Here is a 19,691-nt window from a genome sequence, read left to right on the forward strand (position 1 = left end):
CTTTTCTATAAAATCTTTTTACTGTTATGTTTAATTGTAAACTTCTTAGTATATTTAATCTAAAGTCTAATATTAGTCATGTTTTCGTTTTAACTAGGCTTTTGTTAGAGGAGCATGCCACTCTGAGTGTGGTCTTTCAAGGTATAAAGTTTATTTCTTGCATTGCCTGAACTTATTTTACATTGATTTTTACTTTCTCAGATGAATGTGTGATAACTGCTATTGTATCTTTATTTAAGAATGTTTCAGCAAAGCCAGCAGATTTTCCATGACTCCTTTAGTTGTAGTGGGAAGATCAAAGCTTCACTCATCTACAGTTTAACTTTGCTCTCTTGTAAGCTCCAATTTTACTCTTTATTGGCTTTTTTCGTACTTTAGGCATGAGTTATGTTTATCCATGCTAATTACAAAGGTCACCTGAAAAAAACAGTGATGTGAGCATCAGAGGGCTACCACGTGGTTTTGATGAGGCAGGGCTTCATTATGCTTCCAGTATTTTGAAATGTTCTTGAAAATCCACACTGTGTTTCTGGGCTTTCTTTTTTTTCAAGTTGAGCTGTAAGATTTTCCTTACAAGGATGTTTGTTCTTATTTATGAAGTATTTTCATTTTTAATTAAGATTATTTTCTCCTCTTAAAAATTTTATGGGTGTTATTTTTTTAAGTCTTGATTTTACCAGATTAATTAAATTATAAAAACACTTAGTCAGCTTTTTGTAAGGAAAGTATTATACAGTTACTAGTTGTTGTGCCTTTTCCACAGAATCTGCCTTCTCTTGGTGTGTTTCACAGAGGGCCAGTCTCATTCACCTGCCTCAGGTTCACATGGAGGCCGTCGGCTGAAGCTGAGATGATCGGCCATCTCAGAAAACTCACTTTCTGTGATTGTCACACTTGCAGGGCCCCAGTTAATAAGACTTTTTTTTTTTTTTTTTGAGCATCTTCTGTGAGCAGAGAACCATGCTGAATACAGTTCTTTCCTTTAACTGTCATTTTTTTTCCGTTATGAGAGCTGAGTTACCATCAAGGTGGCCTTAGCTGAAGGAGGGTCCCAGGAATCTGTATGTGTTGTGTGCTGTACAAATTCATTTCAGTAGAAATGAGCACTGCTCACCAAGAGCACACAGTCCCCGAGGACGTACACCACAAGGGCCCCGAGGTCAAAGAAGGTAAACGTGTAGAGCTTGGTAAAACATTCAGAGAATATCACTGCAGGTTCCTAAATATCATCCGTGTAAGACATGGTACTTTTTTCACACTTAAATCAGTTAGTCTATATTAAAGCTGCATTTACTAAACTGCTTTGCAGAGATTTTCTAACGGTTCCAGTTTTGATAATAAATTTGCTAATAATATGCATGCTGGGATGCTCTTTGGAATGTCAGAGTTCTTTCTCACTTTTAATGCAATGTCAAAATTTTATTTCTTGTCTTTCCTGTTGGTTTGACTCTTGTGTTTGTGCTTCCACTTTACAGGCATGCAGTATGGTGACTATGTTAATAATCAAGCTAGCTCCGCGCCAACTCCCTTGTCATCCACTTCCGATGATGAGGAAGAGGAGGAGGAGGATGAGGAAGCAGGTCTGCTTCAGCTTTACACCAGTTCTTCATCTTTTCCTGCTCCCCTTTTCTTTCTATGTCCACAGTCTTAACAAAAGTGTCTCTGCAGGTTTAGCTCAATGAACTGCTTGGTTTGGGTTATAGGAGATGGGGTCACTTGAAATGAGGTGTTTTGCCTGTTCATATGTTTTATTTTTCCTCCCTTGGACGTCTGTACCATTTTGTAAGTAACAATACATATTTCATGATGATAGAGTGCTTTCTTCTCTCAGAAATGCATTTCTTCTCATGTCACATGCAAAAGAATGAGTCTGACTGAAGCTTTGGCTGATGATTGCTCTAGCACCGTTGTAGGAATGATGTTTTATTTTCTGCTTTGCGTGCTACCTTAGTCTAATCAAAATGAACCATGTGGATTTTACGCTAGCGATGGAGAAATAGGACAGTGTTTGAGGTCCTTTTGGCCCTTCTTGTCATGTATTTAGAAGGCCCCAAATTTGTTGTTATTTTCCTTCTTCATGAGGTAGTAATTCACATCTTGCTAGTTGAAGAAGTTGTGCATGTGGTGATGTGTTGCAGCTGGTTTCATATCTTTTTCTGCCTTCGATAGGTAGAACACTGCTGAGCACGAGGCAGTGTGGTTCCTCTGTTAATTTTAATGGTTTAGTACTAAACCAGTAAGTGTTGATCTTTCAAGTTTTTACATGTGACCGTGATTCTCCTTCTGTTGTCTTTATTATTGAGTGAAAGAATTTGCTCTATAAACAATTCATTTAACTAAAAGTTTCTATTTCCTGTGCTTTTTTTTAATATTCACATCTTTATGCATGATTTGATGGAGGGTAAAAATAGAGGGTTCCAGATGGGAAGTAATTTTTCTTACTCTAAATATGTAAATACTCTAGGGGAGAAAGACAAATCCTCTACCCTCTGGGTCCTTCTAGCTGGGATATGAATTAAATTGACATGAGACAGAATAACAGGAGAAAATCAAACAAAGCTTTGTAACCTGTACATAGGAGAGACCCAGGAAGAACTGGGTAACTCTCCAAAATGGAGGAGGTTCTGATCTTAAATACCATCTTCAGCTAAACACAAAGGAGGATGTTGAGGGTGGGGAGGAGTCAGCTATGGGAGATTACCAGAAAAGCACAGTGAACAAGAGTAAGGTTATTATGCAGATTTAAGACCTCACCTTCCGTATTGATAAGAGTTTCTAGAGATAAGGTCATGCCCCCTTCTTCCTGGTACAGAGAGGGAGGGAGATTTCTTTACAAATGGAAATTTCCCTTACAAATGTAAATATCTCTTACAAAGGGTAAATTCTACTTTTCAGAGCTTCTCCCATGTCTGCAGTTTTTAAAAGTATCCAGCCCAAATAATCCTCATGCTAAAGAGACACGTTTTGGGGTGGCCAATTCTGATCCCCTACACTACTCATCTATCTTTCTGAGTTTTTTGTAATTTTTTTTTATAGAATTTCAATCTTATAGTGAAATCGTAAGAAGAGTAGAAGAAGCCTCCACGTGCACTTCACCCAGAGAAGCCATTTTTGCCTCACTTGCTTTATAATTCTCTAGGTATACATTTTTTCCTACATGATTTGAAAGTAAGTTGGAGATATCATGAACCTTTACCCCTAAAAACTTGCATTTGTATTTCCTAATTATAAGGTCAGTGTCTTACATAAAACATAAACACAATACAGTGATCAGGACTTGGAACATTGATGCAGTGATATCTGCTACACAGTCAATAGTCACATCTCAATAGTTGTCTCAATAAGATCTTTTATAGCTGTTTTCGTGGTCCAGGATCCAGTCCAGGGTCATGCATTGAATTTAGTTGTTATTTCTATTTAGACTTCTTCAATCTGGAACAGTCCCTTAACCTTTCTTTCTTTTTCTTGACCTTGACATTTTTGAAGAATACAGGACAGTTATTTTGTAGAATGTCCCTCAGTTTGGGTTTGTCTGATGTATCCTTGTGATTAGATTCAGATCATGCATTTTTGGCAAGATTGCCAGTGAAGTAATGTTGTGTTCTCACTGCATCCTGTCCAAGGCATGGATTGTCGATTTGTTCCCATATTGATGATGGTTTTTTTTTTTGAGGAAGATCGGCCCTGAGCTAACATCTGCCAATCCTCCTCTTTTTGCTGAGGAAGACTGGCCCTGGGCTAACATCCATGCCCATCTTCCTCCGCTTTATGTGGGATGCCGCCACAGCATGGCTTGACAAGCGGTGTGGCGGTGGGCGCCCGGGATCCGAACCGGCGCACCCCGGGCTGCCGCAGCGGAGCATGTGCACTTAACCGCTTGCGCCACCGGGCCAGCCCCTGATGGTGTTAACTTTGACCACTTGATTAAGATGGTGTCTGCCGGGTTTCTCCAAACAACTTTGGTAAAGTTGTTACCAAATTCACCTCACTCCACTGGGACTCCAGCCCACGTTTGGAGGGTGGGGCTCGTACCCGCAATCTGTCCCCTCCCTGGAGGGTTCTTTTCTGTTCAGAGTCATGGATTTGACACGAAACTGAAGCTGAGCGGTCACTGGCACAAGCTTTTATTCAATGGCCAAAGAGTGGAGAAGTGGGAACTAGGTTCACAGATCAGCTTCTCAGCTCTTGGGGCGAGTGAGCAGCCGTTGTAGGTTGTTGAGATAATGAAGGGGAGGAATATTGTTTGTATTCGGGGAACAGAGCAGGCTTTTCAGGGCAACAAGGGTGTCGCCCCTTTTCTTTCCTTGTTTAGTCATATGCTGCCATTGCCGTGGCAGTTGTAAGCTGTCGTGGCGCGGGTGGGCATGTTACATAGCATGGTGAGTGGACTGCAGTGAGTGTATAACGAGCTGCGGGGACTCTGTCAGGTCAAGTCAGACTGCCATGTTGCCTTCACCTGGCTTTAACTGGTTTCCATTCTATGTCTCAGCCGTCTCTTTCTTCCTCTCTGTGTGGTTTCCTGCCACCTAAAGAGAATGTGTTAGGCTTGTTCTGAGCAGGGTTGTGGTTAATGCCTTATGGGGTCAGGGGCTGGGGTAACAAAGGTACTGTTTTTCCCTCTTGAAATTAATAAGTGGTTTGTGGGGAGATTCTTTGATACTATGTAAATGTTCTGTTCTTTATTAAATTGTCACCCATTAGTTTTAGCATTCATTGATGATGATCTTTTTTTTTTGTGAGATCAGCTCTGAGCTAACATCCATGCCAATCCTCCTCTTTTTGCTGAGGAAGATTGGCCCTGAGCTAACATCCAGCTGATCTTACTCCACTTTATATGGAATGCCTCCACAGCATGGCCTGACAAGTGGTGCTTTGGTGGCGCCTGGGATCCGAACCCTGGGCTGCCAGCAGCGGAGTGCGCGCACTTAACCGCTGCACCACAGGGCCGGCCCCAATGATGTTCTAACTCCAACATTTCTCCTATGTTTGAGTTGAGGTTTTATTGTGAAGAAGAGCTTTCCCTTCTCCCTTGTTGATTTCTTTGGGTTCATATTGACTCATGGATTCTTATTTTATTCAGTTGGTAACAGTCCATTATGAACATTGTCATTTTGATAGCAACTTGTCCTAGACTTGGCTAGTGGCAGCTCCTTCAAACTGTCTTTTTAAAATGTTCCCATGAATCTTTAAGCACGTACTTTAAGTACTTTAAGGCCTCAGTAAGATGTTCCTGGCTCATCTTGTGCTTCCACTGCTGCAGCCCTGGAATGAGCTGTTTCTCCGACGAGTCCTGGTTCCTTTAGTGGAGAAGGATATTTTAGAAATCAAGATCTGATTGCAGTGCGTGGTCATTGCTACTGATGGGTCATTGCTCCCAGGCCCTGAATTATTACTATTTTTTAAGGTATATATTAATTCACATCTAAATAATTTCACTTTTTATCTCATAATCCTTATTTTGCACATTTCAAAAATGTTATTTTGTATAATGTTATTTGTCAGCCTAAATTACTCCCATTTTTGTTCTGCTTGCAATTAGGTACAATTGTTGAAAATTCCATTTCCTTAGACTGAAAAAAAAAATTGGGAGATCAAAAAGATTTAGCATTTATGGCTCTTCTCCTATCATGTTATCTTAACTACTTTCTTTCTTGACTATATTACAGATTAAAAATTCCTGAGTTCTTAACTCATGGGATTTAGATTTTAATAATACCTAACATTTTGGGGCATTTATTGTGTGCCAGTCAAAGCGCTAAAGAACTAGTATGTCTCTTGGGGTTTTGTGTCTATTTTTCTGATTCAAATCCTGGCTTTGTCACTTACTAGTTTTGTGACCTTAGGCAAGTTTCTTAAACTCATTGAGTCATAATTTACCCACCTGTAAAATGGGTGTAATAATAGTAACAATTAGCTATGTTTGTTTTGAAGATTGAAGATATTTGAAAAGAGCTTAGAACAGCGTCTGGCAGATGGTAAATGCTCAACAAGTTAAGCTCTTATTACTAACATTGAGGTCCTCTTCTTATCTCAATTTATTCTACTCAACAGTGCCGCAGGGCAGAGATAATTGACTCCACTTTACAGATAAGTTGACTGTGGTTTGAACAAGTTAAGTAACATTGGTCTCTGGTCACACAACTACTAGGTAGCAGAGTAGAGATTCAAACTGAGGTCTCTGTCTGCAGAGAGGAAGGAGTCTCCATGCCCAGCTGGAGTCCAGGGAACTCGGGCACACTAGAGGATGACTTACGTGTTGTCTTCCGCCGGGGCTGCCTTTATTATGCAGCAAAGTAATCAAACTAACCAATGGACATTTTTATTAGACCCCTGGTGTTCTGTATTCATGGTTTTTAAAAAAAAAATTATATTTTTGTCGATTGCAAATTAAAGGGACATTTTGAGTGAAGGGAAAGAAAAAATGGAAAGAAAACTTAGAAATTTAAAATTTTAGTTTTATTTTTTTAAACCCTGCTCAGTTACAGTAGTTTTTTCATATGTAAAGAGGTAAAAGTAGCTCAGGTTGGTGTGGAGATTACATGTATCTCTGTAAAGGAGAGGTTTGGAGTGGTCTACTTTGTAAGCATCTCGGTGAGATTCATTCACTATATTTATGAGATTTGCGTGTGTTTAGTTTGTGTGGAATTGTTCTCTAATTTCAAAAAAGTTTATTGAACAGTAATGAAATATTAAGTAGCAGGTTTGGAAATCAGTAATCTGCCTCTTTATGGTTATAGTTAAAGTAACTATCCACTTATTTTAGCTTTTTATTCACTAAAACTTGTGCTTTCGGGGCCGGCCCGGTGGCACAAGCAGTTAAGTGCATGCGCTCCGCTGCGGCAGCCCGGGGTTCACAGGTTCGGATCCCGAGCATGCACTGACGCACCGCTTGGCAAGCCATGCTGTGGCAGCGTCCCATATAAAGTGGAGGAAGATGGGCACGGATGTTAGCCCAGAGCCAGTCTTCCTCAGCAAAAAGAAGAGGATTGGCATCGGATGTTAGCTCAGTGCTGATCTTCCTCAAAAAAAAAAACAAAAAAAACTTGTGCTTTCCTTGGCAGCAAGTCTCTCTAGTAGTCAAGTACAGGAATATTTATTTTAAACTTTCAGTTTTAAAAGAAAACTATTTGATTTCAGTTCTAATTTGCATTAAACTATCTAATTATATATTTTTTTAATTACATCCTACAAATAGGCTTACTTTTTAAATTTTTCTCATTAAATACACACTTAGAAACTAAAATAGGATTTTGTACTAGGGACAGTCTTATGTTTTGTTGGAAGCTTCTAAAAGTTCAGAATTGGAGAATAAACTTAAAACTTGAGCAGACAGTGGGCTGTCAGGTTCTCATGATGGTTCTATCTTAAATTCTTCTCCTTAAGTCTGTTCAGTCACAGGTATTCACGCCTTCAGCTGCCGTACTAGAGTGGACCTGTCATTAGTTTTAGGTGCAGTCCTGCAGACCAGTACTGCTGTATTTGTAATAGGAAGGAACACTAACTCGAGAACGGGAGTGAAAGGGAATAAGCAGTGAAATTAAAATTGAGGCGTGAAATAAAGTGAAAGTGGAAAAAAATAACCAAAGACTAACTCAGCCTCCAGGCTTTGGTCAGCCCTAGTCTCCGGAAGACACTGTTGCTCATGTTCTGTCCCCTGCTCTGTGTGTTCCCAGTCGCCTTTCCTCCAGGGAATTTTCAGGTTGGGAAGAGGCCAGGGGACAAGAAGCTCTCTCCTATGGCTCTGGTAATGTGACAGCTTGATGCTATATTTTTAAGTGATGTTGGAAAAAACTTTGGTTTCTCATAATGAGTTTTAAGGTGCTAGTCAGTTTTTGTTTTACTTTCACACAGGCTAATAGTAATTATTCAGTGCCAGGCACTTCATCAGAGATAGCGACATGTTTATGAGTTGCTTGAGTATTTTAAAGGGTAATGTTGTATTTGGACACAGAACAAGTTAACTCTTGTAGATAACAAGATGATATGGGCCTGCTTAGCTCTAACTTCCAAAATGAGTTCCTTTTTATTCAAGTATATAATACAGAATTAACTGTAATCACTATGCTGTACATTAGATTTCTTGAACTTATTCATCTTAAAACTGGAAGATTGTACTGTATGACCATCTCCCCCTTTCCCCATCCCCCGAAAGAGAATCCTTAAAAGGATTCAAACCTATCTTTCCCTGTAATTGATATACTGTTTTATTGTTTTAACAAGTAAATATCTTTCAACTGAATTGAATTACATATTTAATATATTTTTCAAATTTTATGAATTTAATACATGTCCTGAGTCTGTGAAAGATATGAAAGGACATCCGTGCCATCAAGAAAAGTATTAATTTGAGGGGTGTCGGTAATCTTATACCTTAAAAAGAAAATGTGGTGATGTATTTGCAGGTGGCAAATACATCCAGCTTGCAAACATCCTGTGTGTATGATAGCGATAGCTAGAAACTCCAGCTTTCTGTACAGCGAGGGGGCCAGAGTACTGGGGCTACAGTGGAAGGAGATTTGGGACCAGTGTCCAGAGTTGGAATTCAAAAGGTACATTCGAACAGAAATAGTGTTCAAATGGTGATTGGATGTCTAGACTAGCCCCAAATCTACTTAACTGAATTACCAAACATTTGCAAATGCTTTATTTTTTCCAGCCTATTGCAAATAAATGGTCTTTAGTCAATAATATGGATTGTGGGTTTTCTAAGTGCCTATAAACTAACTTGGGATAATAAGTACCAGTTATTTCATTATTTCTCTGAAAAGGTGTATTCTGAGTTCTGAACAAGCGATTTATAAACAGATTATTTAATAATGCCCCATTTGTAAGCTTGATTAAAAACCCAAGAAGCTCACAGTCTAGTTCGGAATATAGAACAAAATTACGGTAAGTCCTGTGTTAATCATAGTGCTTTATAGGCATACATAGGAGAACCTGGAACCAGATGTAGGCCGGATGATGGGGAAGATTCTCCCGAGGGCTGGGGGGATACCTGAGCTGAATCTACAAAGAGAAGTTGGAATTAGGCAGGTGAGGGATCTGGGGAGAGGCAGACACTTTTTAGACAAAGCAAGAAGCTTGAGAGAAAATGGCATATTTGGGGAACTTTAGTGAGTCTAGGACCTGTGGTCTGCAAGGGACGGTGCTAAGAAGAATTGATTGAAGTTGGGTAGGATGGCTGGATGAGATCTTTAAGAACCTTGTATTTCATATTAAGGAGTTTGGATTTTATCTTGAAGGTAGTGAGGAGTCACTGAAGAAGTTACATGGGAAAATAACATAACCAAATTTCCACTTTAGAAAGATCTCATAGAGAAGAATTGATGGGAGCATATTGAAATTAGAGACTGCTGGAATAATCTGGTGAGAAAAGTGAGTTTTTAGACTAAGGAAGCAGGAAGATGGGAGAGGGAGAGTGTAGACTAGCATTTCCAAAAGAGGGAAATGGTGTTGACAGATCAAAAGTAATTGGGTTAGCAGTGATAAATGTTAAAGGAAGTTTGGTTGAAGTCTGGGAACAACCAGTTGGCTTTATCAAACAGGAGGTTCTTGTCTGTCTCCAAAGCCCCCCTCCCCCCGCCCCCCAGCGATTTGTAGCATTGTTGGAGGAGAGAGGGGGAGGGAAGAGAGAAAATGAAGAACATTTCCTGAGTCTCTGGCTATTATCTGTTATATCTGTTTAATCTTAGCAGCAGCCCAGGGGAGTAGGTGTGGTGTGGCTCGGGTATGCTAGGTGTCTCGTCTGCTTTCTGTCAGCTGGCAAGTGGTGGAGATGGAATCTGACTTACACTTTGTCCATGTTTTATGCAAGTTATGAGGACATAGAACCTTAGATTATCTGATTACTTTCAAGCTGAGCAGTATAAGTGCCTCAGACTTGACTCGTGTCGCTTGTCTTAGAGAACAGCAAAAGTCTTTCTCAGAGGCTTAAGCGTATCCTGATCTTTCCCCAGCTTCATGGATTCTGAGCTGTTCCTTTGGTCCATTCACTTGCTTTCTTCCTCAGATTCAGCTCCCCCTCTTTTCCTCCAACTCCTTTTCTTCCTCTCGACCTGTGATGTAGAGCCAGTAAAAGAATGAGGGAAAATCTTCCCAAGTACCACACTCATACTCACTCTCCGTTGGTCTCAGAATACTTACCATCACCAGTTGTGGTGTGCAGTGACCGAGGCGGACTGAATCTGTGCAAGGTTTAAGGGTGGGACGAGTACCAGAGCTGGTCACACAACCGAAACCGGCTTGTGCGCAGAAAGCAGTGTTTTGCTTGGTGTCCTGGTTCCAAGATCAGTGCAGCAGCGTAGCTGCCTCCACACACATAGTGTGAGGGAAGCAGGTGTCACATGTGACTGCAGAACATCTGGGAAAGTGCAGGAATCCAGGGTTGAAAAAATGTCCCTACATGGGAGAGGAAATGCATTTCCATGGGCCTATCAGCAGGGTTTCACAGAGGATTTGAAATTTGAAGGATGAGTAGGAATTTGCCATGTGGAGAAAGGAAATCTAGGCTAATGGACCAGTACGTACAGTGCATAAACACAAGAAAAAATGGAGTATTGGGTGAAGAGTGAGAAGTTTGGTGTGACTGCATTGTAAGGTAAAAGAGGGAGGCTGGTACAGGAACAGGTGGGAGACGGCGGTGAAAAGAAAGCCAGACTTGGCAGTTCCTTTTATGACAATACAAAGGCGTTCAGACCTCATGCTGTAAGATGGTAGAGGGATTTGTGAAGGTGTTTTTAAGCATGTTCAGAATATTAACATAATATGTTTCAGAATGTAATTTTTTTTTTAAAACAAAAAGCCATTTTGATTTGTGTTGGCAGTGATGGCATGGCCTAATTAGAATTAATCATGCCCCCTCCCCACAATGTGCCCACAGTGGAGACGTCCTGTGAACGCACAGTGAGATGGACTGCCTCCAACCTGAAGGGAGAGCTCTTGTCAGACACCAGCCCTGCTGACTCCTTGATCTTGGACTTCCCAGCTTCCAAAACTTGTGGCTACTAGAAAATTTAAAATTATACATAGGGCTCCTGTAATATTCCTATTGGACAACACTGGTGTAGAATATAAGACTTGCTTCTCAATCCAGTGTGCTCTCTACACGCTACTTTGAAATGGAGAGTGTCAAAAGTCACATAATCCAGGAAATTGAGAATAACCCCGTTGTAAAGAAGACCCTGATTAGCAAGAAGCCTTCGTGCATAGAGACAAGGATTTCTTTGGAGGAAGATACAGGGCTAGTTGTGTGGTCTGAGCTCATCACTGGCCTTCTGAAGTCTGGTGTGGGAGGAGAGTTGACTTTCACCGCTAGATACTAGTCTTGACAGCAGTTTCATTAACTTATGTAGCAGATCAATTATAGACTTAATTACTCAGCAGTCTTAGAACGTTGGATTGTTAGAGAGTCTACCTTACTTTACCTTCTGCCACTTCTGTGATTTTGTAGCATTGTGTTGGGGCTGAATAAAAGTGAATGGACAGAAAAAAAGAGTTAATCTGAACAATAAGTTTTAGCAAAGTTTGAATCTGTTCAGTTTAGTGGTTCATCTGGATTTATAACTTTTATCATTGTTTTGATATTTTAACAAGTTCCAAATAGAGATTTACATTTGTTCTTTTCTCCTGAAAGCGAATTTTGAAGTAAGTTAGCAGGTTTCAAATTACCCAATAAATGAAACAGAATAACTATTTCTATAAAATTAATACATTAAAGTTTGTAGGAATAGCAATATTATTAAAATGGACAATATTTTTAAGTATTAATATTAGATTTGATGTGAAAGAAGCTAAGCAGCATAATTAAGCAATATTATGTTCTTTGAAATAATTTGATATTTATAAGTAATCTTTTACCTTTGGACTTAATTCCCTTTCAAGAATAATTATTTCTTGATATTTGCATTTAAAAGTTTATCTTGATCCAAGAGAATGCTGTGGTATATTTTTATAACAGCTTTATTGAGATATAATTCACATACCATAAAATTCACTCATTTAAATTGTATTATTTGGCAGTTTTTGTATATTAACAAAGTCCTCCAACTATCACTATGTAATTCTGGAACATTTTCATCACCCTAAAATAGAAACTCTATACCTTTTAGCAGTCACTTCCTATTCTTACCCCTCTCCACACACACACACACACACACACACACACACACACACACACACACACACAAACACACAGCTCTGGGCAACCACTAATCCACTTTTTGTCTCTACAGATTTGTCTGTTTTGAGCATTTCATATAAATAGATCATATAATATGTGGGTTTTTTGTGACTGGCTTCTTTCTCTTAGCATAATGTTTTCAAGGTTCATGTATCAGTACTTCATTCCTTTTAAGTGCTGAATGATACTCCATTGTGTGGATGTATCACATTTTATTTACTCATTCATAAGTTAATGGACATTTGAGTTGTTTCCACTTTTTGGCTGTAATGAATAATGCTCCTGTGAACATTCATGTACACATTTTTATGGGGCTGTATGTTTTCATTTCTCTTGGGTGCAATTGCTAGGTCATATGGTAACTCTGTTTAACTTTTTGAGAAACTGTCAAGACTGTTTTCCAACGTGACCACACATTTTTGCAATCTCCATATTGAGTTCCAGTTTCTCCACATCCTTGCCAAAACTTGATATTATCTTTTTATTATAATCATCCTAGTGGACGTGAAATGGTATCTCATTGTGGTTTTCATTTGCATTTCCATAATGGCTAGTGATGTTGAGCATCTCTTTTTGTACTTATTGGCCATTTGTTTATCTTCTTTGGAGAAATGTCTGTTTAAATCCTTTGCCCAATTTTAATTTGGTTGGTTGTTGTTTTCTTGTTGGGTTATAAGAGTTCTTTACATATTTTGGATACTAGACTCGTACTAGATATATGATTTGCAAATATATTCTCCCATTCTGTGGGTTGTCTCTTTACTTGATGGTATTGTTTGGAGCACAAAGGTTTTTAATTTTGATGGAGTCCAGTTTATCTATTTTTTCTTTTGTTGCTTGTGCCTTTGTTGTTCTATCTAAGAATCCATTGCCTAATCCAAAGTCATGAAGATTTACTCCTGTGTTCTAAGAGTTTTATAGTTTTAGCACTTACATTTACTTATTTTTATGATTCATTTCGAGTTAATTTTAGTGTAAGGTCTAAGGAAGAGGTCTAGCTTCATTCTTCTGCATGTGGATGTCTAGTTGTTTCAGCACCATTTGTTGAAAAGAATATTCTTTCCCCGTTGAAATGTCTTGGCATATTGTTTTGTTTTGAGGTGAAATTCACATAGTATAAAATTAACCATTTTAAAGTGCACAATTCAGTGGCATTTAGTACATTCACAGTGTCACGCAACCACCACCTCTATCTAGTTCTGTCGTTTTGGCTGTTGTGCAGTCTAACTTTGCGAATGTGCTGAACTAGATAGAACTAAACATTTTTATCATCACTTAAGCAGTAACTTCCGATTTCCCCCTCCTCTCGGCTCCTGGCAACCACCAATCTACTTTCTATCTCTATAGGTTCACCTATTCTGGATATTTCACATAAATAGAATCATATAATATGTGACCTTTCGTGTCTGGCTTCTTTCACTAAGCATGTTTTCAGGGATCATTCACATTGTAGCATGTATCATTACTTATTCCTTTTTATAGCTGAATAGTATGCCATTGTATAGATACACCACATTCTGTTTATCCCTTCATCTGTTGATGAATATTTGAGTTTTGGTGTATTGTTTTTTAATGCTATTCAAGACTTTTGACCTTATATGTCAGCGTTTTTGTTTAGTTATAAATTGACAAATAAAAGGAACAGAAAGGAAGAGCCATGTAATGACATACATATATGAAACAATTTTCTGTGTATCACAAAGAAAACACTTAGTAAATACTAGTGTCTTCTACCTACTATTTATTTTATAGCCCTTGTACTTTGTAACTTGCTTCGTATCCATTATCTCATTTAAGCCTCACAAGAACATTCAAAAGCACACATAGGGCATTTTAAAAATTGTTCTCATTTTGCAGAAGAGAGTATTGCTGATTGTCACTTACCCAAAGTTATATAGCAAGTAAATGACAGAGTCTAACGTAGCTGGAGTCTTCTGCCTCCAAATCATGTTCTTTGCTGAAAATAAATGTGCCCACGCAAAAGGCTTTAGCTTTTATGTCCTGAGTCCTAATTCTCAAATTATTCAGTTTATCCAAATTTATTATTCAAATATCCAAATTATTCAATTATCCAAAATTATTCAATCAAAGATAATTAGGCATGCCCATTCTTTTTATATCACAGTTGAAAACTAACCTGAAATGTAGTTTAAACCCCAGTTATAATACTGGTGTTGAGTTAGGGATCACCTCTGTACCACAGAATTTTGTCTTAGATGAAACGTAAAAAGGACCAAGATCTCTTAACACAAGAGAGGGACCACGTGCATGTTTGGTTTTATTCATCAACACAGCAACTGTAGGCTCTCAATCAAATATTTGTTGAGTGAAAGAATGAAAGCAATATATTTTATGTTCTACTATCGTGTGACCTGTCACTAAATTTCATCATAAATTGCCACTGAACATTCCTGTTAATCTTACAAGTTTTGAATGAACACACATAATAAAAATTCTCATAATCTAGCACTTAAATTTGAGTGCCTTTTATTTGTATTACCTTATTAAATATTCAGGTACTTTAATCTCCATTCTGTAGATGAATAAACTGAGGTGTACAAAAGCTTATCCAAGCTCTAGACTCCTCTTTCATGAAGGTTTCATACAACTGTGCTGTTATAAAAGTCATTAAAATTTAATTATCTTAAAAATATCCTGATACTAACAAATGTATTTAATAACTTGAGATTTGGTAGATGCAATCTTTGAAGTGTGACTATATTAACATTTCTATCAATCTAAAATTTATTTTTGTGTTTGACTACTTTTAATAGTTGGTACCTATTCTTGTCTAAGATACCTTCACATGTATTTGATTAAATTTTGTTCCACTCATCAGCTACGTTTCTCCTCACTCTCATCCCCTATTCTTATTAATGGAAATTTATATGTGGTTTTTTAAATGTCTTAAACATCACTTTACTTTTGTACTAGTCAGCAATTTTCCTAGTTCAGCAAAATGTCTTTTTCAGAATTGCCAAAGGCTGCTCTAAGGTACACTGTCATTTTAAACTTAGTAGATATTTGGGTTTTTGTTTTAGGTGTGGACAGCTCTTCTACCACGAGCAGTGCTTCTCCAGTGCCCAATAGTTATGATGCCCTAGAAGGAGGCAGCTACCCAGGTAGCTCGTTTTGTGCTTATCTGATGTTTATTTGAAGAGTTACTGACCATCAATTGTTTTCAAACATGAACGTATATTATACATAATTGCAAGCTATATTTTTAACAGAAAAAAAGCACATTGTCCTGGTATTTCTCAGCCTTAATTTGATAGTGTCAATTGTCATATAACAACTATGAATGTTATTTCTGGAAGGGCTAAGGAAATTTATTATTTTATTTTTGTTATCAAACTCTTTATCTTTTTCCCTTTTCTAAAAGACTTTTAATAGTGAATAATTTTCCTCTTCTTTCTCCTTTTTTTTTAATGCTAATAACTCCTTCAGTAATTTTATATTTCGGTTCTCATGCATAGGTCCTTGAATTCCTTCCAACTAGCCTCTCAATATAGATAGTCTTTGCCTCTTTACTCCCCCCATAACCCCTGGCTGCCTCCACCAGGGAAATACATTAACCAACTTGGGGGTAGGTTTTGGAGGCATTATTTTTAACCATGTCTGGAAATAACTTTGGTCATTGCATAGGAACAGGAGTGGTGGATAGTATTAAAAGAAAAAACACTACAACCTTTTATAATTGATAATCATTTCCTTATAATATCTTGTGCTGTGATCTTCCTCATTCGCCTGTCTTTCGTCACTGACAGCCTGACAGCCACACCTGAACTGCTTCTTTCTCTTTCTTTCTGACAATTCCAGACTTTAGGACTAACAGAACAGGTGAATTTGCCCTTCTCTTTATTTCTTATCGCTTTGATAATAATCCAGAATGAAGCTTAATTGAGGTTGGAGGGTGCTGTACGTAATAAACACACGATCTTGCTGTCACTGTCCTATGAATCAATAGAAAACTTCAGTCTGCTTGGCTTAGTATAGATTTCACTTTTAATATTTCGAGAATACTTGGATAAGCTAGTCAGTCTTTTGTAGTTAAGGATTTTTTCCCTAGGGATGTACGTGTGTGTGCGCGTGTGTAGGAAGTTGTGGACCATTGCAAAGCAATCACTGTTATAGAAATATCCTAGAAGAGTTACTTATTCACTAAAAGATGAGTGCTCTAACTGTACAGTTTTAGACCTCCATGTTTGACTCCAGTTCTCTATGTCTTATGCTGTTGACTGCTGTCCTGTTAAGAGGCTTTTCTACTCGTATTCCTGTCACCATGGGGAAGGACGAGCAGGAACTCTAAGGATATGGCACTGCATTGAAGCTCCTGTCCTTTTAGGAAGTCTGAGAGGTTACTAGAAAGCCAGTGAGCTGACTCTTGCCTGATTACCACAAGATGGTAGAGAGCAGAAAGTCGAGGAGTGTATCTCCAAAATTAGAGCCAATACAAAGATGTGATTCCTCGAAAACTTGGTAAAAATTTTGTCAGATACTTTTTTTTTTATAATATCCGTGAACCTTTGATTCTTTTTTTTTTTTTGTGGGAGGAGTATCAGCCCTGAGCTAATGTCCATGCTAATCCTCCTCTTTTTGCTGAGGAAGACTGGCCCTGGGCTAACATCCGTGCCCATCTTCCTCCTCTTTATGTGGGACGTGGTCTCAGCATGGCCTGACGAGCGGTAGCTTGGTGTGCGCCTGGGATCCAAACCTGGGCCGCCAGCAGCGGAGCACGTGCACTCAACCGCTAAGCCATGGGGCCGACCCCAAGTCAGATACTTTTAAGAACATATTTTTTGCAGAGTCTGATTGCTGATGAAGAATATAATTTTTTTATATGAAAAATAGATTAAAATACATATATATAGTAGGTTTGACTTTAAAATAAGACTCACAGTCAATATACCAAAATGTTAATAATGGTTATGTATAGTAGAGTAATTTTGAGGGTTTCTTTTCATTTTTATTCTTGTATATAATGATTAAATTTTCTAGTTTTTTTCCACAGTTTTACTAAAATTTTTGTTTTTGTTTTAAATTTAAATGAAGAACATTCGTTCATTAAATGTCATTTGACATCTGTTACACGCCAGACATTATTGTAGGGACTGGACACTATTCTAGACACTGTCTTCCATACTTCCACAGTTTTGCCTCTTCACATAGCGCAGATTTCTAGGGGATTGTGGAAACATGCCCCTCTTTCCATGGACTTTTTTTATAGATCGCAGATCAGATAAAAGGCAAATTAGAGAAAAGAGTAGTTGACACCCTTCTTATTGCTTTGCTTTGTTTTCTGCTTCTTAGCCCCATTCCTGCTGAGAGAATAAAAAAAAATAACTTTTATTTATAACTATTTTTATATATATAAATAAATATTTATTAGTATTGTAATATATAAAATATATTTAATCCATATATTTAAATACAAAGGTTTTATCTATTAGAAATACCAACTGAAGTATTTGTCAGTGAAATGATACAAAATATGGAGTTTTCTTGTAAATATTTCTGTAAAAAAAGAAAAAAAGATGAGGTTGGAACATGTGAAACAAGATTAGCAAAATATTGATGGTTATTCAAGCTGAGTGATGAGTATCGGGGGTTCATTATTCTATTCTCTCCACTTTTGTGTATGTTCAAAATTTCTCATAAAAGTTTAAAAAAAAAAAAAGGGAAATGCCAGAAGTTATGGCTCACCTAGGAGCCAAGTCTTTATAGAGTCCTGATTTTCAACTGTTACCACTGTTTTTTTCCCTTTGTTAGATATGCTTTCTTCATCAGCGAGCAGTCCTGCTCCCGATCCCGCTCCTGAACCTGACGCTGTTCCAGCTCCCGCTGCTGCTGTTCCTCAGCCTTCAAAAGCGCCCAAGCCCTTTGGGTATGGTTATCCAGCTCTTCAGCCTGGTTATCAGAATGCTGCCGCGCCCCCTAGTTCTGGAGCTCCGCCCACAGGCCCCGCGTATTCTGGATTCCAGCAGTGCGCTCAGGTATGTGTTTAGTCATGTAAAGACACTGCGTTTCTGAAAATCGTGGAACTGTCATCAATTCTGACAAGTCCCTAGTGGTTCAGATGGGTCACAGGTACAAACACAGGTGAGCCTAAATCAAATATATGTAGAATTTGATTCCGTCTGTGTGTGTGCATACATAGAAAAAGGTAAAAGGAAACATAAATATCAGATTTTTCAAGAGATTAAATCTGGATCAGGATATTAGCTGTGATTTTTCTTTTCTTCTTTGTACTTTTATTTTTCAGAGTCTCTGCAATGTGCAGATACTAATTTTATAATCAGGAAATTAAAATGTTAAGTTTTTCTTAGAATTCCTTATTACTAAGCTGGCTTTCTCCTCAAAAAATGACACGGTGTAAGTGTGGTTTGGGATTTTGGTTCCAACACTTAACTTGAAGAAATCTCCGTGGCACGTAATTGAAATGGGCGAGAGCCTCCACACACACACACACATGCTCGTCAGTACTTGTGTTCATCAGCTACTGCTGTGACCTGTTCTGATGTGACCTTTTTACATTTATATTTGAGAAGAAAATAAAATAAAAGGAAACAGTTGAAATGGCCAAAGCTTTCTACTTATAATAAAAAACTTAGACTAAGCTTATAGAAATTTCATCTTATGGTGAACTAAGAATGAAAACTAGACGGAAATAGGAAAATCATTTATTTCTGGAATTTAATCTTAGAATTAAGATGCAGAAGGAAGAAGGAAGCTGGGAGAGGTACTAGAGAAATATAATTGGTTAGTACAGATATCCCTGCCTTCCATCTCGTTAGACTTTCTTTATGGCTTTATAGGTCCAGATGAAACATTTTTAAGTCATTCTTGTCTGACTCTCGTGCTTTAGACAAATTGCTATTTGGGGTGTAATTTATCACTTATTTCTACATTTTAATGAGAAGAAAAGGAAAAAATCCTTTCAAAGAAAGGATCTGGTTCTTGGAGGAAGTGTTGGGCAAGGAATAAAATTACTTAGAAATAGTAAGTGGTCTTCCATACTGACTTAGGAAAAGGTCCTTTGGCTGAATCTGGCTTGCTGCCTACTTTTGTAAATAAACTTTATTGGAACACAGCCATGCCCATTTCTTTATGTACTATCTGTGGCAACTTTTGCACTTCGGTGGTAGGGTTGAGTAGTTGCAATGGAGACCATGTGGCTTCTAAAGCTTTACAATATTTACTGTCTGACCCTCTACAGAAAAAGTTTGCTGACCATTCACATAGGAGAATGGAAAGTATTATTTCCTTCTCATTTCATTTGGGAGGTTATTTTGGAAAAGTTGAGAAATTGTCCTTGGAATGAAAGTAAAAATTACTGTTTAATATACTAGATTTTTAAATATAACCTCTTTCTGTTCCTCTGTAATCACAATCCTTTTTATGCTTGAGCTCTGGTACACAGATCAGAGGAGTTGGGATAAAGGAGACAGAGAGAGATTAAAAAGTAACTTGGATTGTTAGTATAGCTGAGAGGAGCAGCATGAGGCTGAAGCTT

At 38.0% G+C, this 19,691-nt stretch overlaps 1 protein-coding gene across 4 annotated transcripts in view; it reads left to right on the forward strand.

The window, feature by feature from the left end:
- The window catches only part of SEC24B (SEC24 homolog B, COPII coat complex component), an 85,931-nt gene that overhangs the window by 34,120 nt on the left and 32,120 nt on the right, over positions 1-19,691 (forward strand). For 2 of the 4 annotated variants that reach the window (XM_058549888.1, XM_058549889.1), the window contains exons 4-6: positions 1,476-1,580; positions 15,220-15,300; positions 17,948-18,171. In XM_058549888.1, the coding sequence (XP_058405871.1) occupies positions 1,476-1,580; positions 15,220-15,300; positions 17,948-18,171 (410 nt within the window). The remainder of the gene's footprint in view (positions 1-1,475; positions 1,581-15,219; positions 15,301-17,947; positions 18,172-19,691) is intronic. The other 2 variants (XM_058549890.1, XM_058549891.1) reach the window with 1 other exon arrangement.

Source organism: Diceros bicornis, chromosome 11 (assembly GCF_020826845.1).
Source record: "Diceros bicornis minor isolate mBicDic1 chromosome 11, mDicBic1.mat.cur, whole genome shotgun sequence".
NCBI classification, from domain to species: Eukaryota; Metazoa; Chordata; class Mammalia; order Perissodactyla; family Rhinocerotidae; genus Diceros; species Diceros bicornis.